We start from the raw sequence: 23,810 nt of genomic DNA on the forward strand, positions 1-23,810 counted from the left end.
TCACATGAGATGATGTGCTCATTTAGGGCAACGAGGAAGAAGGGAGGTTCCATCACATATTTTGAGCTCAGCTAAATTGTTTTAAAATTATATTTTATCCAGAATTTCCATACATTTGAAATGAAGGGTGAGGAAATCAATCAGACGGTTATCTTCCTGGAAGTTGATTCTAGCTTAACATACTCTATTTACTAAACAACCATTAAACTGATTCTCTTACATAAACTAGAAACCAGAAAAAAAAATTACTATAGAAATGGCAGTAACTATTATGGTCACAACAGTCTAGAGAAACATAGAGTCTTGATTTATCTATTTTTTCTTAACTCTTGTGATATGTTAATTACAAAATCGAAGCTCAGAGGAGGAAAATTTTATAAGCAGCTACCTCCTGGTCCATTTCCCTAGCAACCATTATTAGTCTTTTATATTCACAACTCTGTTTACTAAAGAGCACTCTGTCTCTAAATAAGAAAATTATTTATGTTACCAAATTCTCTAAGGATCTTGCATTGGCAGCTGATGGTCTTTGTTGTTACTTCAAGGCAAAGAAAAAATTCTATGTAGCCATTATTCAAAAAGTATGTTTCCCCTTTATTTTGGTCTCAACATTAAATGGTTACCATTATGTGATAGAAGCAAATGTACAAAAAAATGAGTAGTGCAGAATCAAATCTAGGTTCAGACATTATTTTACATAAGGTGATGGCAAGCAGCTTTGTGATTACTTTTTTGTACATCTCTGCTTCATTTTAAGAAAATCCAAAATAACAAAAGCATAATGATAAAGTGATGTTTTTCACAATTTTTTTTCTGAAGAACATTAGTTCTTCATAATCACTCAAACAGGAATACTATCATAAAACTGAAATGAAATTTCCCCCTTTGTACTGCAACTATCCAGATGTGAAAGTCTGCAGAATCTATTCCCCTCATAGAAATTCATAATCACATTTGCATATCAAAAGCCCTGTAAAATTCTAGACTAAGGAAACTTTGCTTAATCCAGTGTTTCTCAAACTTACTTGGACACTAGATATCTTTTCTTTCTTTTGAATAGCTCTCACTGTATCTTGGGAAGCACTAAGTTCACGTTAGGTGTCTTCCATTTCTTACATGTACCCTTGGACAATCTCATTAACTTTATTTAGATTAATTTTCCTTTCTGGAAAATGACAATGAAAATAATACTTACTCGAGAGGGTTATTGGTGGGAACAAACTAGATACATGTGAAAACGTTTTGTAAATGTAAAGTTCTATTCAAATTCAAACAATTTTTAAAAGTTAGTAGAGGAACGTTTACACTATAAAAGTGTTCTCATTTTACAAACTATTCACGTAAGGACTAACTTGTATAATGCATTTCTTGTGGCATTTAAATAAATCTAACAATTTTCTATCAACTTTTCAAGAAGTTCTATATTTTGGCAATGTGTACTTTTAATGTTAAGATACCTTACTACAATTTACTCTGATGTAGTAAAAGCTATCCTTTGCAATACGTTGTTATAATCATCCTCATATTCCCTCTTTACTACCTCAGTGTTAAGTTTCAAGAACTTTGTCTTTTCTCAGTATACACACTTCCAGAAGTAACTGTACTAAAATCTGCCGTTCTGAAGAGTTGTCTTAAACTCCCAGTTGGCAAGTATAATTATAAGGAGTATAAAATATTTTTAAAATAGAAAAAATACCTATTAAGTATTACCTGTCTAGATTCTACATCAAAGTTCTACTAAACGTTCATTGTTTCTAAATGAAAAGATGGCTAAGTTATAGTACCCATGTAAAAGTCTACATGGAAAATATTCCATGAAGAAACAATATGTACAAAGGTCCTGAGGTGGAAATGATGCTGTGTGTTTAAGTATAGAGGAGAAACTTTTATGCCTCTAGGACAGGAGAATGGCAAAAAGGGAGATAAAGTTGGAGTAATATAGGGATGAGAGACAGGAACCAAACTACGTAGAAGCTTGTAAAATTTCATTAAAATGGTAGTGAGCAGCAGGGGCTTGAGAGAATCTCACATAAGCTTTAGGAATTCTCTGGCTTCACTTAAGGAGACTATAGTGTAGGTGGGAAAATATTGGAAGCAAGGATTAGATGCTGCTGAAGTAATCAAGATGAAAGATAATACGCTAAGGTTTCTCCAATAAAGGTACTGAGGAGTGGTCCAATTAAAGATGTATTTTGCAGGTAGAGCCAACAGAATTTGAAGTGAATTCCATGGATGATATAAGAGCAAAGAGGGATCATGGATGATGCCTAGGCTTTGGACCTAGGTGAAAAGGCAACTTACTAACACCTGGAGAGCTTGGTAGGAGCCAATTTATGTAGGAGAGAAAATTAATTATTCTCGACTTGGCTATCTTATGTTTGAGATACCTGTTAGGCATCTAAAATAAGAAGTTGAATAAGAAGCTGTTGGATGTAAAATGTTGAATATCAGTATTATTTACTTGGTATTTGAAGCCATGGGATATCCAGGGTAAAATGGAGTTGTCGTATTTAGAAAAGGGACATTGCTTTCCCTTCTTCCACTAAGATGTATTTTTGTATTTTGTATTTTTTTTTTTTTTTTTTTTTGCTTCCCTTCCTGGGACAGGTCATGCATGCATGCCTATTCCAAAGGTTTATGACATTTTTTTTTTGCCTCCTAGAAACATGATAGTTGGCAATAATTCACACTGAACACATTAGGCACAACGTCTTATATTTGCTGCTACCATCTAGAACAAGCCTTTTATTTATTGTATTCTCCTTGCTGTAAGATCAAATCATTTTTATATTCTCATAGCACTCAATGTTTTCCTTTGCAGAAATTGCCACAATTTTAGTAACTAATTACAGGATAATTTTTCCCCTTTTTTTATATATAGAAAATCATTTTATGTACCTTTATATAGCTTGCTCCTTCTCTCTGGCTCCATTTTCCTTTTTACACTAGCACATCGTTTAGTACTTCTTTCTGCAACAATATTAGGTAATGTATTCTCTTAATGTTCCTTTAACTGAAAATATTTGTATATCTGAAAATATCTTGTCTTCATTCTTGAATCACAGTTGACAGAATTCTTTTGAACATTCGCCTTGCACATTGAAGATATTATTCCATTTTCTTCTAACATCTGTTGTCGAGGAAAAGTCAGTCAGCCTGCAGCAGTTTCCGCCTTTCGTCCTTGGTAGCTTTTATGATGATCATCCTGATCGTTGATGTTCTGGGTTTCATGCAGACCTTGCTAGGTGTGAACTTGTTTTTATTTATTACACACTGGTTGAGCTTTATTCAGTTTGAGGACTCATGTAAATTGAGCTTTATTAAATTTGAGGACTCATGTAAATTGAGATTTATTCGATTTTGTTAAATGTCAGTCATTTATATAAAATAATGTCTCTTCCTCAGGCTCTCCACTCTTTTTAGGCATATGTTTGAGCTTCTTATTCTATCCTCTCCATCTTTCAGTATTTTCAGCAAAGCAAAATTTTCCTCATCATCTTTCAATATATTATTTTTTATTCTATAATGAATCCACCATTAAAAAGTTGTTTGAGTTATTATTTCAATAATTATATGTTAATTTCTAGACTCCATTTTATCAAAGTTTCCTATTCACTCTTCAAAATGGCCTGTTCCTATTGTAAGAATTCCATTCCACCCTTATTTTCTAAATCTTTTTGAACATTAAAAAACACAATTTCATGTCCTTTACTATCTTTTTATCTCTAATTTCCTCAGGTGTGCATACTCCTTTTATTTTTTGGTGTGTTAACATCACTCACAAAAGGAATCTTTTTATATCCATTGTAATTTTAGTCTGTGAGCTTATTTTGCTCAGGAGTTTCACATAAGCTCCGGGTTGTTATATATCCTCACTGTGCAATTTTGTTGGTTGTATTTTCTTGGGATTTCTGAGGTTAACTGTCTAATGCTAAAATTAAGCTTAATAAAATTATGCATAGTTTTCTATTAAGAAATCTTCAAAGCCTTTGTTTTTTCCTCTTTTTCTTTACCTTGCTATAGAAAATAATTTAGATAATGCTCTATTGCCAAGTTTATGGAGAATTATGCCTTCATTGGTAGAATCACCAGCTTTGTATGAAATTTCCTGCAAATATTTTGTGCCTCTAAGCAAAACTACGTGGCCAAAGATTATGGAATCTAATTTGTAATTTACATTGAACAAAATAGATCTATCTGTTGTTAATAACATTTTATTTTTTTATAAATTTATTTATTTATTTATTTTTGGCTGCATTGGGTCTTCGTTGCTGTGCACGGGCTTTCTCTAGTTGCAGTGAGCAGGGGCTACTCTTCGTTATGGTGCACGGGGCTTCTCGTTGCTGTGGCTTCTCCTGTTGCAGAGTATGGGCTCCAGGCGCATGGGCTTCAGCAGTTGTGGCTCACGGGCTCTAGAGCGCAGGCTCAGTAGTTGTGGTGCACGGGCTTAGTTGCTCCGCAGCATGTGGGATCTTCCTGGACCAGGGCTCGAACCCGTGTCCCCTGCATTAGCAGACGGATTCTTAACCACTGCGCCACCAGGGAAGCCCCAATAACATTTAAAATCTATGGTACCCACTGAGCCTAATTCTCTTAATGACTTACAAAGATATTATAAATTTTTTAAATAATGTGTCTCCTGGGCTTCCCTGGTGGCGCAGTGGTTGAGAATCTGCCTGCCAATGCAGGGGACACGGGTTCGAGCCCTGGTCTGGGAAGACCCCACATGCCGCGGAGCAACTACGCCCGTGAGCCACAATTACTGAGCCTGCGCGTCTGAAGCTTGTGCTCCGCAACAAGAGAGGCCGCGATAATGAGAGGCCCGCGCACCGCGATGAAGAGTGGCCCCCACTTGCCGCAACGAGAGAAAGCCCTCGCACGGAAACGAAGACCCAACACAGCCATAAATAAATACATTTAAAAAAAAAATAATGTCTCTCCTTTCCAATGTTAACTTATATACTGGAAGAGGAAGAAAAAAATTGATTCACTTAACCTCTATAATGTAGCGGGTATTTTACATATATTTCATTAACACAAACATCCTCATCCCCATGGTAGAGATGGAGGAAACCAGGCTGGGAGAGACTGACTGGTGATCATACAACCAGCAGATGGAATCAGTGGGATTCACAATCAGGGCTGTTCATCCCAGGGAGTCGTCTATTTTACTAGACCACACTGCTGTTGTAAAACATCCTACGGAAAACATTCCTTATGTTCAGTTTACAGTCGTTGTTTGGTCTTCACTGAACAGCCAGGTCTCTAAGCCAACAGGAACTACGTTAGAAATGTTTTGTATTCCTAACTAGGGTGGGGGCTTCAACATGCTCAATACCTGGAGAAAATCTTACCTGCTTTCTCCCAGTCTGTTTTCCCTTCTTTCTGGTCTCCAGGATTGTCCTGAGGACAATGATTTGCAGATATTCTCTTCTCTGGTTTGGTCTGCACTCCTACCTGGCCTGGGGCTGCTTCATGGCTCCCTGAGACAAAGTTCTATGGCTTTTCTGAGCTTTAGTATTGCCATATATAACTCTGACCTGGACATAGTCCCTGAAGTACACGAATTTTACACTGCTTAGTCCATTTCTGAGTCTTTATCTCTAAAGTAAAGACAATTGATTTCTCATTTTAAACTCAGTTCTCAAATGTTAAGCACTTCATAGTACTGCCTACCATCTTGAATTACTACTGCTAAGATATGAAAGATCAACTGAAAAATCCCTGAGTCCAAAGAAAGTCTAGAGTTTATATACAGAGAGAACAAAAAGGGACATTTGAGAAGAAGAAAGATGAAAGAAATAGAGAAGGGCAATGGAAGAGGAGGAAAGGAATTGTGAAGCTATGACTGACTACCTGTGCTACATCAGAGCCATTGTAGGATTACCCCAAACATAACTTTTGGTTAAGCTGTTTGCTTGTGGCTATGTCAAATATCCTCACCTTAGATTAATTGGGAAAGATGACTCTAACCAGTGGACATGTGAAATCAGTTTTTTAATATGTATTAGGAATCAGTGGAATATAAAGATACATCTTAGATTTATCTGTCTATCCATCAGTCTGTCTGTCTATCTACCTATATCATCTTTCAGGTCTAATAAAAATCCAAAGCTAAATATAATTGTAATATTAAATGGATTATTCTTCATGCATATTGTTATTGCTTCTATTATCATGGAAAATTAAAAGTTAACATAAAAATATTTTCCCCAAGCAAGGCACCTTCTGAATTTTGGATCCTTCAGATATAAAATCAAGAAGAAATGTTTTACGAAGAAAATATAGTATCTTACTATAATTTATTTTTAAAATTCTATACTGGTTCACTTATCCTTACTTTATTTCACCAATCATTATTACATTTTACAAATATTTGTTAGAGCCTATTATGTGCAAGGACACAATGGCATTTTAAGTGAGTCGTTTATGGAGATTTTTGATCCTGTGTCTATTTAACTATAAAGTGTTAATAACTTACCTTGACCAAGTTGTAAAAAAAAATTAATCCTGGGTGTGTCAAGATATGGGGGAAGTTGGAATGGAGAAAATAGTGAGTAGTAAGATAATTCAAAGTGGAGGACTTAAATGATGTATTAAATCGAGGCAAAAATATTTTACTTAATTTTTCTTTATGGTTGCCTTAATCTTTCAATTCATTTTGCATCCACAGACACAGGCTTTCTGTTAGTGTAAGCTTGAGTGATTTATGACATGTTATGCTCATAATATCTACTATGAAGGATAATAGGCTGAAACGTGCAACGAGCTAGAATTGGACTTTAAATGTAATATAGTTTCAGCATACCTTACATTACTACTTCCAATTTCTCAGAATATTCAGCTACTATTAAATCTTAAGGTATTGGATTTCTTAGAAAACAGTGTAGTCATGGATTTTTCTAACACGTTAAAAGAAGTAACAATATGCAGTATTTTTTCCCTTGGTTAATAAGCAAGATTAACAAAAATATATGCTTATAAAATAAAGTTATATTAATTGTTTAAGACATATTCAAACATTTACCCCGTATTAAATGGAATCAACAACATCACAGAAGAAATTCCCAAGAGAGTCTCACCTATGGGTCGAAACCAATGCAATTGTCATTAACATAGGTCAAAAAGGGTTGAATATCTGTTGGTTTCATGTAAGTCGACCTAACATAATTACAAAGCCTCATTTTCCAGACTTTCAGACCCTGGTTTTGTGAGGAGCACTGTCTTTGCATAATGACAGAGTGGTGACCATTCTGCTTCACTTTACAATATCTCAGAATAGGAACAAAAATGTACCTGTTAGAAAATCCCTATGGTTTATTCCCTACTACAGATAAAGCGCTAAAAAGACCAAGCTTACGATTATGAATTGTATTTTTAAAGGGAGAATCACAAAATTTCCACCCAGTTGTTTGAAAGAAAGAAGAGCAGTTGTTTCTTTTCCTTTTGGCTTATAGTAGTTCAGTAGTAACAATATTTGGTATTTTTCAACCTGCTATCAATTATTAACAATCTTACTAGGCATACAATCCTTCTAATAAGCCTTTTAACCCATTGAGCGGCTAAGTGAGTTATGAGGACTAAGCTATTATTCTATATGTCAATGAGATAAGAAGGCCTTGTGCAAGTTGGTATAAGAAGTTGTTTCACAAAAGATTTATTATTTACCATGTATACATTAAGAAAGTAAAATTAGCATGGGATGGTCTCAGGAAAGCAATACAAATTTTTGGATTAGACGCTGAAATAAAGTAAATGTATGATAAACTGACAAATTCGCATTTCCAGTGTTATGAAAAAATGATGTGGCAAAAGAAATTAAGATGTATTTTTCATTTTTGATAAGGGGGCTGTTTCCTATGATCTGTTAAGGGATTACGTCTTTAACCTGAGAAATTAACCACTAGTGTTACAGAAGCCCAAAGTGAGGGGGAACTACTCACTTTCAGATTGCATATTAGCACTTTGAAATTGCACCCAGATTTTTTTTCTATTGGTTAGTAGGCCTCTGTTATTAGAGTAGTAGTTGCAAACACATATGTAGGTTTGCCAGTAACAACTCACAATTTGTGCAAAGTTGAGTCTTCGAAACTGAGCAAATTTGCTCTCAATTTCCCGCCAGCGCTTGCTGAGCTGGATCTGAGTTGGCTCCACTGCCATTGCCGCCCCATCCTCAGACAAGCCCTCAGCTTGCCTACGCACTGCATTCAGCTCCTCTTTCTTCTTCTGCAACTCACGATCAATTTCCTATTGAGCAAAACCAATACAGGGCCCAGGGCAGTTAGCTAACCACATTAACCAACCTATAAGCAGCACATACCTGTCCCAGAAATTTCATAGGCTGTTGTCATTTTATTGTCACTTTTCATAATTTACAAGTATGGAAGCCATCACCGTCATCTTCACCCAAGAATCCAAATATTATTTCAGTTATCTTTTGAATGCTCAGTTTTAGATATTCTAATTGAGAAAATACTGAAATTGATCTAACAGTTTTCTTTCTTCTCAATTCCTCTAGTGTTTTGGGGCTGACCCAAATTGGAGTGATTACTCATCATTTCTTAGGGACCATCCATATGGAATATAATTTAGAGGGTAAGTGAGTAAGTAATTTATTTCCTTTTTAGAGTTTTGAGGAACTCAACAGAGAATGAAGCAAAATAAAGAGTGTAAAATAATAACAGAAAAAAACATCTTCAGACAATATGCAACAAATAAATCTATAGAGATTTGACACTGATGTGTGAAGATGCTCTGATGAAATGAATGTGCTAACATGAGATAGAAGTCGTCCATATACCGATAAGTCATTTGTTCATCTGGAACAAAGATACACAGAGTCAATTACAATTTTACCAGAAAACATATGACATTTCTTAATTCATTTTACATTGTCTAAGAATAAAACATTTTATTCATTCAACATTATGTCAATTGAAAAACACTTATACAATACATTTACTAAAACAAAAAAAAAAATACAAAGAAATGCATCAAATCGGGGAGAACACTAATAGAGGAAACAACATCAACACTTAAAAAATGATCCATACAGGTTAAGTTAAATAAATTAAACTGTAGCAACAAAATCTGGGATTGACATTCTAAAACAACATTACCTTTATTTTCCTTTCATCTCTGGGTTCAGGTAGGCTGGCTAATTTTTTTTCAATGTCATCCAAGCATTTCAGGAGATCATCAGCCTGCCTCTTGTACTGATACCACTGGTGAGAAATTTCTAGAGCCTTTTTTCTTCTTTGAGACCTCAAATCCTGTTCATGGTGCAGATATTATTAAAATATCAATATATAAGTATATTACACTTCTGGCTGTAGTCATTTAAAAATAATTTGGGTCCCTCATCTTCTTGTTCAGGTTCAGTTAAATTCACATTTAAATGCTAAACATACAAATAGATGATTACATTATGTATTCATGTGACAGGACCCATGTACATGAAGCTAAGAAACCTGAACAACCCACTTCAAGTATTTTCTCTTAGCGTGTTCAAACTTGTTTAGAAAATTTTCCACATTTAATTAACTCTTAATGAGTCAACTAAATTATCGTGTTGAGTATGTGAAATAGTTTAATATGTGAATTCAACTGAGTTAAATACATACTTGTACAAACTTACTGAGTTTGTATTTGAATTTTAAAATAGGTAAAAATTCTAAAATTGATATCTTCAGCCCTAGGTTCAAAATTTTAAGTTTATATAGCCAAGCAACTTACATTCATGATCTTAAAACTCTCTATAAAATAGTTTCATAGGTTATTAATATTTTGTGATTAGAAATATAAAGTGTTCTTAGTAAGCATATAAATTGCTTCAAGCTATATATGTTCAAGTGTGAAAAATGTATACCTGTGAGTGTACATGAAAATGACAATTTAAATGTTACGGCAAACTTTTTCTCATTATATCAAATCCAAATGCAAAATGATAAAATTATTTAGAAAAGGGAAAGTGCACGGTTTCCAATGAACCTGATGAGATAAATAAGGGTGACTGCTTACTAAATCAACAAAGGGGGGGAAGTTTATCATCTTACTCCTTACAAGACCACCCAGTGTCTTCCCTGATTAATAGAATTTGTTGTAATGCTATTTTACGATAACACAAGGGAACATAAGAGCTCAGGATACAGCTTTCATTTCTTCAGAGCAGTAGCAATTAGGGTTTCATGTACAGATATAGCTGGAGCCAAAGAAAATAATGAATATCAAAGGACTGCTGAAATATTCATTGCATTGGAAAGTCTTTACCTTCTTTGAAATATTTCATAAGGACTAGAATTGAAGCCACTTGGCAGATTAACAATTGAATTTGGTAGATTGGTTTGGCAAGTGGAGTAGATTTTCATTAATCGCTTTTAACATATTGTTGCAAAAATGATCTCGATTTCATTCTGCATTTTGTTTAAAATTGAGGATGTAAAATTTACTACAGTTTACATTTTTAGTTGAATTTCTAAAGCTCCTGTGGAGGTATTAAATGCCTGGGATGAGCCAGATGGAATGCTGCTTTTTTCAAAGGTACCAAGATAGAGCCACGTGAATGAGAGTTGAGCCATGCCTTACTGGTGACACAACTCACATCTTTGCCAAGAGAAAGGCCTTGTGGTCATAAAATCTGAAACCCCTTTTACTTCCTAAGCACAAGGTGATGTGTAATGTGTAAAGGTATTAAGAGACATTATAGAGATTTCTTTACAGGTATGCCAGATAACCATTAAACACTGCTGTTCAGTAGGACACATATCATATGACCAGTGTAGATGCTTCTAAAAGCTTGGTCACAGTTGGAAGCGTGTGAATTACACAGCTTTCTGATTTTCTGAGCACATTATGGCTTGCTCTTGCACTCCCTCGGGGAAGAGGCCTTTTCTAGTTACTACATTTATCAGCAGTTACCTTCAGAACACCTGCTGGCCAATTAGACTTTCCTTGCGGATTCCTTGCAGGCACAATATTGTGTAATTACATTCTCAGCAGTGTTTATTTGCTTGTCTGACTATATGGGAAAAGGTTTTATACTCTTATTTGCATATAGAAAGCAGACTCTATCCACCTACAAGGTGGATCCACCTACATGGCTACATAGCTCTAAAAGAGTGATTTACAATGAAAAGCTCAGCAATTAACAGTGTTAGAAAAATCAGCCATGCATGCAAATAGTGAATATTGAAAAGTACATTAAAAAAATAAAAGGTTACTTCACAAAATTCTTCACATGTCCAGTCTCTTCTCAAGAACTTTCTAGATACTATTTCTAGATACTAGATAATATTCTATTTTGTCCTTCCTGCACAAATCCAGATGAGTCACATGGGTACTTGAAGCTATACGCTATCACTGGTTAACATGAGAGTACCAGTTCTTCTTCAAGGACATTAAGATTATTTTAGAGGACTCCTATATAAATGAAATTAGACTTACAAATGCTTAGTTAGTTGCAAAGGGTGACTCTCTTAAAGGCAAAATGAAGTTAACTGAAAAAAATTAAGTATTAAACAAATACTAGGTTACCAAAAAAGTGGACCTACTCTAAATCAAATCAATAAAATATCGCAAGCAGAAAGCCTAAAAAATATACAGGTTGTTTATTCTGGCAGTTAAGCAGGTTTTTCAAGACAAATGTAAAAATAACTTACAAAAATAAATTATACTACAAAATTAAATATATGAACACTATGAATGATGCATGTTAATATCTTTCTATTACTACTCAGAAAAATTTGTCTAAGTAAAAAAAACCCCAACTTCTAAGCAACACATCTTTCAAAATCAAAGACAGCACTCAAAAATGTTAAATAAAACACAGACATTGAACAGAAAAAAATGTGTTTCTGGTGACTAAGATTCTTAACCAGATTTTATTTATGCACAAGAGTTTTACCCTACACATGAAAAAATAAAAACACAGGCAAGGTATATTATAATTTTAGCTCTAATACCTTGAGAGCATTATGTTTTGTCTGTAACAGCTGCTGTTTTATCTTTATTTCCTCTCGCTTTCTCTCATCTGTGATTCTTTGTTGTAAGTTGTCTCCTCTTTGCAACAATTCTTTTACAGTACCCTCATTGTCTTCACTCTGATTAAAAACAACAAGTACAGTCTTCATTTTGGTTTTAAGAAAGCTGTACATCGTTAACAGAGATAATAAAACATGTTATTTAAACACACACAAAAAATCCAATTTAAAACTTTCAGTATCCTAAGATCCTGCACTCATAGTTTTTCTTTTATATGTTGTACTTTAACTTTTAAAAGAAGTAAGTTTCCTCCTGCCTAGTTCAAAAGGACACATGTGATTAGTCATATGTAGGAAGACGGGGGAATAAGGTACTTCAACATTTCAGACAAGTGAACTGATATGAAAGCATTCTTTTGGCTTTGATTTTTAGTGCATTTCTAGAAATTAAAAAAGTTGAGAGAAGCAAACTAAACTTGTCATTTATAATGCTAATTCACAGAGGAATACAGATGTTGCTGTGTGAGTGTGAGATGACAACAAAGCTTAACATTTTAACACACACTCCTAAGTGAAAATACGGTATTTTAAATGGACACTGATTTCTATCTAATGACCTCTGCTTTAAATAACCTAAATGCCCAAATTTCGAACAAATATTAGGGCATTTAGTAAAAAATGATGTGCTCAATTGTTGCCAAATACTGCAGTTAATTAATTTCTAAAAAATATGTCATATATGCATGTTATTTTTAAATAAATACAATTAAGTTAAGTATTAAAGTATGGATTAGAAAAATGACTCTAAGCATTTTCAATATGCATTTTGGTTTTTAGACTCTAAGAATATTATTTTTATTTTATTTACTTTGAAATAAAATTATTTGAATAAGTGTTAGTTTAATAGAGTAGCATATGTGACCATGTGATTTTTCACCTCTATTTTCCTTTCTTTCAACTCAATATATTAAAACTTTCTATCAAGAAGGTTCACGTTGCTATGGTACCCAAGGTACTCTGATGAACTAAGAATAACAAATATTAGACAATTTTAAAAAATTCACATGTATGTGTATGTGTGAATCATCATCCATGGTATTAAATGTTACATATTTAATTCTGTAATGCATATGTAAACTTCTACACACAACTGAGGAACTATTCATCTTTTTAGAGGAAATGGGATTTTCATCTGAGATTTGCCAGTTACTAGTCTAATGAAATAATATAACATAGACATTTATGTTTATAGTCTGTGAAAGACCTTACTTTTAAAAAATATGTCTTTAAAAAAAAAATTAATTACATGGGACTGAGTGAACTGATGAGTATAATTTTTGTGACTTTCTGTCTGAATTAAAAAAAAAAAATCCCACAAGGACTCAGAGGCAAAGAATATACAAATCAATTTTCACTGCAAAGTAAAGGAGCTGTTACAGTGGAGGATTACTGGACTGAATGTCAATATTATGACATAGTATGAGTGTGTTTCATGTTTGGTAATTGCAATCATTGTTGCTTTTGTTGTGGTCATCCATGTACAATGCTTGGTGTCAGTCTATTTATCTCTTGTAAAAATAAAATACAGTGTGTGTGTGTGGAAAAAAAAAATATGTCTTTAAAAAGTCTGCAACATTTCCTGGGGCTGAGGACAAAAATAATAAACAAACAAAAGCTCCCACTTCATTTCTTTCCCCACACCAGCTGAGAGCTAGAGGGCAGAGTTGGTGAACAGCCCAAGAGGTAAGTAGCACTCTTTTCCACCTCGGTGCCCTCTGGTTTCTTCTTTGACATGAAGGAGAGGTAGCAGTAACTCAGCATCTTGGAAAGGCTCTTCTCGTCTTTCTTTCCAGGAGCTGAGTTGGCAAGGCCACCAAACCCCATACACGGGGAGTACTGATTTAGGCAGCTCCAGGAAGTCAGAATTGATACCAATGAGAACTAAGATTGGTGGAAATGGTTCTCCTACTGCTTCACATGCCTATTATTTACAATTTATAATTTGCCTTTGGTATCATTTTCAAGCACTGTCTGAGAAGTCGCTAGCATTGACACATGTCTGAGAAATCTCTAGCATGATATATGCAAAGGTTAAGAATGCCATATAGGTGATGGCTGTGAGAGGGGAAAGGAAACTGTGAGAATGGGGTGGAGGGAGAAAAAAAAAAGTCAGCGAAAAGGGATGTGATGCAGAAATATTCAAGCTAGAGAGAAATGTAAAAGACATGTTGAAATTAATCAGGGTTTAAGGAGAAAGTTATGACTCTGGGAATAGCCCACATGGTTATACTTTTTTTATTCCCATGAAATAAGCAGCATGAATTTATACATATTTTAGATATATACTACACTACTTGTTCAACTTTTTTGTAAAACCACCTTGTGGTAAGCTTTAATAAACAATGTTTATATCATGTGTAATTGTCCCTTCTCCAAAATAAATGTTATACTACCAAAAATAGGATTGACACAAAATATCAGTCGTCTATGATGGCTGTGTTTTTTATTAAGTTTCTAGTTTTTTTTCTGATTTGACTCTTTTCACCCATTACATTTTGTCCTTTGAGCACAGGTCAAAGCAAAATTGCTGGGCTATTTATTAGAATCTGTAAGTGCTCCTGTATGTCCATACCATAGTAATTTGGCATTCATAATGACAGTTCAACAAGAATACTTTGCTCTTGTAATAAATCATTAGAATCACAAAATGTGCAAGGTATGCTCTGAGCACTTAGTTGGAGACTTGCGTTATCTAATTTCTTTCCAAATATTTATTCATTTTCATTCCTAGTTCATTCACACTTTTATCACAACCAATTTACCATATCTTTATTGAAGTCTTCCTCTTTCAGATTCACCCCCTGCTGAATTTCAGCCTCCAGTGGTTCAAGCAATTTTTGTATATCTGAGTTAAACTGCTCCAATTCCTTCAAAGGAATGGAGGCCTAAAAAAAAAGATAGTGCTAACTTAAATCAAAATTACTTTTTATTAGAAATATAAGACAAAAAATACATTTGTTCAACCTCTTGTTGCTAAAATAATGACATGCATTATGTTTCCATATTGTATTTTATGAAAGTGTTGAAATACAACTGGGAAAGTACCTGGGGATGCAAATAAAGACATTTAACATCATCAGAGCCAAACATACATACAAGATAATGCAATTCATCATTCTGGTTTTTCAACAAAAGTCAATTTCCATATATCTGGCTGGTCTAATTGTTAATATCCTAAAGTTGAATTTGATCTTATTTTAAATATTCTGATATAAATACCATCTGGGTAAATACCTCTCATCAGAAATTGCCTCATTCATCAAATAACAGTAACATCAGTTGGAAATGCAGAATTGTCTCCTTATCCTCAGAAAAACTACACCGCAATCTGCTTAGATATTTTAAATGACATTTTTAGCATGGCAGAATTGACAGGCATGCTCGCATAAGACAAAAAAATGTCATTTGTTTGCCTTAGGCATCCTTTATTTGGTAGCACAAAACAATTCAAAAGAATGAACCCTGAATATCTCAAATGAAAAATCTGAATATATGTTTTCCAAACTTATAAACCTCACAGCTTCTTTGACTTTGAAATTCATAATGACCATAGTCTCAAAAAACTTTAAAATCCCTTGTTTTTCTAAAGAAACCACTTGAAGAGGAGTGGCTAATGAAAATACATTGAAAATCAAATATATATTCAAAAGAATAGGCAAGATTTAAAGTTTAAACAGTTAATAACATAAATGTTTATTCTATTATCTATACCCTGCATTCAATTTCTTTGCATTAAAACACTAGAAAATATTTTATGTCTGATAGTTTTTGAAAACTCACAGGTGATAAATAGAAATCTTATTTTCTTACAGAGCTAAACATTTTCCACTTGTAAAACCAATTCAGGAACCACCCACTGTCTTAATGCCAGTATGACGCATTCATCAAGTTTGGTCCCCACCCACCCACTCTTCCCCAACACATTCCTAGTCATAGTCTTACTCTTTATTTATTAGACAGCATCTCCTAGAGGACAATAGGGATAAGTGTCAAGGAAAAATCAAATATCTAAAGGTATTTAGTTACTAATGAAGAAGTGAACCATCAAATGCTATTCGTGAGAACATAATTTTCACAGGAAGAAACATGAATAAACACTTATCTTCTAGGTACTTTTACACAAGAAACATGAATAAACACTTATCTTCTGGGTACTTCTACACATGCCAGAAAGGATTTATAGACTCTTTTTAAAGGGACTTATTTTCAATACTAGTTTTAAAATCCTAATGAACATTTGAAATATGAAATATCATAATATGTTCTTGAACCAGCACAGACTGCTAGTATTATAGATATGCACGTAAATGTTGTTTCAATCTCTGTATTATTAACGTACTTCTATACTTTAAAATCATATACCGTACAATATATTATAAGAGTAACAGCCTTTAGAATCATAATTACACAATATTAATTCGATGGTATTTATGTTACTGAATTGTTGTGCACATTTCCTAACATTTAATAAGAGCAACTGCATTGTTCTATACGATTTTGTGAACATATGAAGATAAATAATATTTAAAATAACTTTTTGAGTACTTGGAGGTCAAAATAACATGGGTCCATTTGCAGGCAGATTTATCTGTTTTACTCCTACACTTGCTCCCTCTCTAGCTCATCCTTCCTCCACATACTCAAATATAGTAGTTTCAAAGGCTCAAAACTTGGGCTCCGTACCTCTCTCTCAATACTCCTTCCCTAATAAATTGTACTATCTCCCAAAACTTAAGTATAACTTTCATAATATCTGTCAAATATTCCTCTTTAGCTGTGACCTCACTTTTGAATTCCAATCTAGACTCTCAGTAGCCACCTGATTTCTCACTTGAAGTTCAGCATGTCTAGAAATGAACTTATTATCTTCCCCCAAACTGCCTGCAACATCAACTTTCCTAGTTCTGTAAATACAAGACCATTTTTTTTCTGAGTCATCCATGCTTAAAACATGAGTCATGCTATTTTCCAGCACTTCACTCTAATGTCTAATAAATACCAAATACTTGCCAATTCATTCACCATGATTCACTTGCTTTCTTTTCCCAGAGATACCATCTCTCCTAGTCCTCACACAAGAGCTAAGGCAATAACCTCCTTACAGGGCTATAATCCTTCCCACCTCACCAGTTCTATCCTGTGCACTGTAATCAGGTCAGTATATTCCAAAACCATGGCTTTCATTATGTTATTTCTCTGCTCAAGAAGTACAAGTCAAATAAAGTCCAAACTCCAGCATGATAGTCAAGGCTTCCCCTAATCTTGTCCCAAGGACCTTTCTAGCCTTATTTAAGTGGTCCTAATACAATCTTTCTTACAGGTCTATTGGTAAACTCTTAGTATCTCTCCCTCAAGGCTTAGAATGTTTTTAACCTTCTGGTGAAGAGCCTAAAACTCCTGCATGAGAATGCCTAGATTGGATCTGGGCTCCACCATTTACCAGCTGAGGGATCTTGGGCAAGTTATTTCTACTCTTTGAGCCTCAGTTTCTTTATGTGTAACATGAGGATAAGAAGAATATCTACCTCGTAGAGCTTTTATGAGGATCAAGTATGTTAGAATGTTGTTTGGTATATAATAAATGCTCAATAAATATTGGTCTTATTGTTTCTCCTCAAATTTGTGCCCATCCATTGGCTCGGGTCAAGACCTTCCTCTTTTGAAAACATATGGTTTATGAAGGATAAAATAAATGCTTGTTGACATGGCATTTTTATTTTAACAACTTATTTGACAAAATCATGAAATTCTAATGGTGAACATGGAGAAAATGACACTCCAGTTTGGTAAAGTTGTATCATTCTTTAACAACAAAACTTAATTAATCTGCATCAATGTAGAGAGTGGTCTCAAGGAGGATGCCAAAGGGCTTTGCACCTGTTCTGCCCTGTGCAGTATTCTCATCAGGAATTATTTGGAGACCAAAAAGTATGCAAAAACACACACATTGAAAGGGATGAGTTTCACGAACATCCCATGAAAATGAGTAATTTGTCTGTCTTGTTCAACCTAGAGTCATTCCCGGTACACAGTAGGCACTCATAAATGAACATTTCCTGAAAAACTAAGTGAATACATGACTAATCGTAGAATAGCAGAATAAACATTTCAAGGAAATCTTGAATGATCTGGAATTTTAAATAACACAATTTCCACTGTATAAAATTGAAGAGACTGAAAAATAAATAAATAAATAAAATCGAAGAGACTGGAGTAATCAGCACGTCATGTGTGGATACATATTAATTGCTGGCCAAATGTTAGCAAGAACACGATACCACTAGGTACAAAAATAATATAAGCAGATACGAATAGATTTTAGGAAACACTAGTACAAAGTGATGAATTATTCAAGCAAGATAATGCAAACTTAGATTTCATTAGTAGTATGTGTAGGGTCCAGATTTCCTGATCAAAGACTACTATGCATTTGTTAAAAATAAGACCATTATGCAGATTAGGGATTTTAATTATTCTGTGTGGTTCCAAAGTGAATAACTAGGGTCCAATGGGTAGAAATTACTTGGAGTCTGAATTTTAGTTTAATATAGGAACAACTAATTAGTGTTGCAAATGTTCTTTTTTTTCTTCTTTTTAAAGCACTAAATTTTGAAGTAGTGAGTTTCTCATTGCTGAAAGTACATAAGCACAGGTAGGATGATGATGTATTAGCGTATATGTTAGAAATAAGACACTTTTTGCATGAATACTTCCCTAAAATTTTATCAGTTTACAGTAAATTCTCTCCTCTGAATTCAAAGGGCTTTGTTTACTGTAGCTATGCAGCTATATAGAAATATTATGCAAGTCAAATATGTAATTTTCAATGTTCTAGTTGCCATGCTAAAAAGAAAAAATAATCAGATGGATTTAGTTATATTTTATTTTCCAAATATGTCCAAAATATTATTATATAAACCTATAATCAATATGAAATTATTAATAAGATATTTTACTTTCATTTTTTCATACGAAGATTTCAAAACCCACTGTGTTTTACACTTACGGCACATCTTAATTTGGAGTAGCCACATTGTAAATATTCAATAGCCATATGTAGTCTATGGCTACCTTATTGGACAGTACAGATCAATAGCAACTATTATGACGACGACATTGAAAAGAACCAATAGTTCATTATTAGTATGAAATATGTCAAAGGAGTAATGTCTTACTAATAGGAGTCAAAATGCTGATGCTTTATTTAGTAAATTTTAGTGGATTTAGATAATTCTTATAATGTCCATCTCATTCACTTGCACCCAGATGTTTTCATAGAGGAATTTTCAGAAAGCCCTCTGGGGATAGGAAAATTTATGGGAATGGGTCTGAGATGTTGTATTGGGAGTCTCTATTCCTCATTTATGTATAATCCTAGGTTGTGTTGCAGTATCTATTACATATTTGAATGTAATACTGTTGGACTTTCAAGGGTTTATATTTTGTCTCCCCAGTAGATTTTTAATCCCTGAAGTTGGGAATACATCTTATACTATTCTGTATTTTCCACAGCAAAAGGAACTCATGTTTTAAACATAAAACGTGTTTATTATATCAATTACTAATTTTAGAACATCCAATAAATCAAATTAACCAGTAACTAATTTTATAACCAAAATAACCATAACTATTCAACTCAGTTATTTAGGCTATTCTATTGGCAGGATCAGACCAGCCATTTGACATCCATGTGATTAATATTCTTCAAGGAGTTGGGAAATTTTAATTGCTTTTCCTTAAGAGTTCACTGGCTCACCATTAGGTCATGACTTCTCTGACCAATAAAAGTTTTACATGTCATTCTTTGGTCTTCGTTGTCTTTGTAATTTGTAATGTTTATGAAATTTTAAAAAAGAAATGAATAGTAAGCAAACATCCATAATTTAATAGCTCACTCTTGAATCATCCAAGTTTAAGCCATATAAAGTATATAATGCCTGCCTCTTTGATTCAGAATTATGACAAACTATTTGAAGAAACTGAAATCAATGGTGGATAAATCTTCTTAACTTTTGCATACATTACTTCTATTGACTTTAAAGAAAATATATGACCAAAGAAGAACTAGAATCACAATTAAATCACACGCTAGACAGTGCACACAATATAGGTCTTAAAATACATAGAAAATAATCAAAAAAAGTTATAATATTGCAGGATAAAGTATAAACCAGGCATAGGTTTTATACAATTTAATTTTTACTTACCTTTTCATCTTAAGAGCTTTAGCATGACTGTGAAGTCATACAAAATACAAATAAAGTAAAACATAGGCAAGTTTAATAATCAGATAGATAAACGGACACAAAAGAAAGAAGAGACAGAGAAACTGAGAAAGACAACACTTTGTTTTCCTTGATTTTTTAATGTGGTTTCAGACTGCTTAACAGCTAATAATTGTGCTTTGCTGCATGATTTAAGATTAATGAAATTTAAGGCTTTGTTAAAGTTTTAGCATTAAAGGTGACTTATATAACAAGCTAACAAACAACAACAGACTGAAAAAAGCAAAATCAATTACAAATTGATTCATTGTAAGTTGGAAGCATTCAAAATTACTCAGATGCACTTTATCATTTTTAAAACGTAAGCTTTCTTTTGGTTAAATATTACTCTAATGGGCATAGATACAGTAACATAATAATGACTGTGTTTACACAGACAGCAAAGTAAACATTTGTTAATATGGACTATGTAATCTCAGTAATCATGATAAATGGTCACTACAGTCAAATCACACTAAAATCTAAACTGAAAATTAATATTCCAAATGCTACAGACTGGTTTAAAATTGCTTCAAATCAGTCTCCTCTCTCCATTCTGCAGCTTTGAAAATTTATTAATCATTACAATATTGGTATAGAAAAAATTAAATAAGAATAATTCATGGAAACCAAAATGAATAAAGTTTCAAGGACCAGTAATATCCTATAATACAGAAAAGATATGATATGAAGAGTTATTTCAAATCAAAATATCTGGAGAGGAAAGAAAACTTACAAAGAGAAATAAGTGTATTGAAAAGACCTATCTAAAACAAAGATAATCAGATAAAGTACTTTATAGATTTATTCATTCACTTATTTTAAATTCAAAAGAGCAAGCTCCAAGGGACATAAGAAATAATTTTAAAGATAAAACAAATTGACTTGGATAAGTGACATTTCATTGGCTGCACTCTTTGATATTAGGTAAGGTATTGGCTTATCTTTGATGCTGTGAGGATAAAAATGTGAAATTGTGGTAACTTCCCAAATTTGTAAGGCTGATTAAGAGACATTACCCAGCACGTCTCTGTTGGTTTTGAAATGATGAGATTAATTTTATGGTCACACTTTTCAGAATTGGATACAAAATACACTGATTGGTTAAGATATGTTGGTGGTTCAATAATCATCCCACTTTCTACTTTTTATTGAGAATAACTTGGAATATTTTTCTGCCTCATGATTACGTGAGTTTAGTGGTAGCAACTGAAATAGAAGAAGAAAGGATTTAACTATAAAATATATGGGGAGACAGATGAATTAAAACATTTAACATTTTGGACAACTTTCTATTTTTTTCTTATCTTTTTTCTTTCTTCCTATCTCCCTCTCTCATTTCTGGTTTTTGCTTAATTATAGTTATTTTTCATACAAAGAAGTACTGAAATCGTTATGTTTTAAGTGAAACTGGACATGCTTATATTAACACATAATAGACCAACAATAAATATCTGATGATACAAATAGAGATATAACAAAGTATGCTGAGAGTCAGCATGTTGGAGTGGACAAAGCAATGGATTAGGATCTAATGTTTTCTAACCAGGCTACCTAACTGTGAGAACCTGGGCAACTCACTGGCTCTCTCACAGCCCGCTATAAATATCTGAAAGTTCCAGTCCAAGGAATGATTACTTTTACATCTGTTGACTGATCGGAGGAATCATTTTCCTTTTTAAAAGATCATGATCAGAAATCACCAAATAGCTTTAATCATTTTAAATGTCATGTTAATAAGACCCAGTTAGTTCTAGCAAATGACACTGCGCACCAAGCTCAACTAACATCTACTTTGGAAACATTGTAAATAATTACAAAAGTAATGCGTTATCAAAGTTCCAACAGAACTAACCTGTTATAGGGATAGAAAATTATAAACGTGCAAAAATGTTGTTAATATAGAAATTCTGTTGCTAGGTTAACTTACTTATTTCAGTGAAATAAAATTAGCAGGTAGAGTAACACAAAGTTTGGGTATTAATCTGTTACTATTACTTGAGGATTTTAGCTGTGATTATTACATATGTAATACTCTACAAATCATGTGATGCCTATAGATCTTTACCTAAGTTTTCATCTATGACTTTTAAATAATTTCTTTGTAGAAAAGTTTACTAAAAATACATTTATATAATAAAAGTAACTATACCAGCTAACAGACCATGCTCTCTTCTGTCAGAGAAGGTGTTAAATTAGAAATAGACTATGAAAGGGGAAAAAGATCAATATATTTGTATTGATAAAGTTGATTATTGAAAATTAGGTTTCAATTAAAATTCTCAAATCCAATGAATCTTGTTTTGACATCCTAGGTGACATTCATTAGATGGATTACTTATTTCCCAGTGATGCTTGGGAAAGTCACAATATCTGTCTATACTATCCTTAAATTATTTATATATTACCTTTCACATCTAAAGCCACTACTTAAGATAAAATTAGACCCAACCATGTATTTTCTCCTGATATATTGTACATAAATGAAAAACTCACTGGCTCTCTCATAGCCATATATATATATATATATATATATATATATATATGTTATATATACATATATATGTGTATATATATTATATATATATATACACATATATATCTGTGTGTGTGTGTATATATATATATATATGGAAGTCTCTGATCCAAAGAATGATTACTTTTACACCTGCTAACACTGATTGGACTGACTGGAGATCCAAAGCTTGACATTTTATAAATATTACAGCAATAAAATTATGAATATTTACATATATGATGGCAGACCGTTCAAATCCCATGTTGTAATTATATACACACATATATATATTGATATATACACACACACATATATATACACACACACACGTACACATACTGCTACACGGATTTCGGAAGCAAATTTAAGGCCCATATAGAAATTAAGGAACATATTGTATATAATATCCAACGGCACATAAATCTTAATAAAGAATGAAGACACAGAAAACAAGTTCACCTTTCTTTTGGTTAGTACCAATTGCACGGGCAATAATGTAACATTTTAGTTCCACAGAAAGTGAAATATTTCTAAATCTCTAGAAGAGAACACAATCTAACTAAGCAAATTATGTGTATGTTTCATAATATTTTATTATAAAGTAGTTGCCTATATTAATAGGATATAGCTAAGGTCTATTGACTCAACATGCTTTTAAAGCTAAGTATTACAATGTGACGAATATATCTTGACGCAAATTTTATTCTGAGACTCACAGGCAGCCTTTTGGACTCAATTAGTATTGAATCCTGAGTCAGTTTTCAGTTCATCACCTTCTTGGCCCTCATATATAATAATTTAACTCTAGGCTAGTTCTCAATGTCTCTAGACCAGTGGTTCTCAGAGTATGGTCTCTAGATCATTGGCATCAATATCACCCGAAAACCTGTTAGCCATGCAAATTATCAGGCCTACCCAAGGCCTACTGAGTCTTAGTCTTCAGGCAAGGCGGGGGGAGGGGAGGGCAATTTGTGTTTTAACAGTTCCTCC

At 33.3% G+C, this 23,810-nt stretch overlaps 1 protein-coding gene across 1 annotated transcript in view; it reads right to left on the bottom strand.

Moving 5' to 3' along the window:
• DMD (dystrophin) overlaps window positions 1–23,810 on the bottom strand; it is a 1,739,631-nt gene that overhangs the window by 1,235,132 nt on the left and 480,689 nt on the right. The window contains exons 35-38 of the mRNA XM_068533304.1: window positions 14,801–14,923; window positions 11,961–12,098; window positions 9,120–9,272; window positions 8,065–8,247 (exon numbers count right to left, since the gene is read on the bottom strand). Coding sequence (XP_068389405.1) covers window positions 8,065–8,247; window positions 9,120–9,272; window positions 11,961–12,098; window positions 14,801–14,923 — 597 coding nt within the window. The remainder of the gene's footprint in view (window positions 1–8,064; window positions 8,248–9,119; window positions 9,273–11,960; window positions 12,099–14,800; window positions 14,924–23,810) is intronic.

This window comes from Eschrichtius robustus, chromosome X, assembly GCF_028021215.1.
Source record: "Eschrichtius robustus isolate mEscRob2 chromosome X, mEscRob2.pri, whole genome shotgun sequence".
In the NCBI taxonomy this organism is placed as follows: domain Eukaryota; kingdom Metazoa; phylum Chordata; class Mammalia; order Artiodactyla; family Eschrichtiidae; genus Eschrichtius; species Eschrichtius robustus.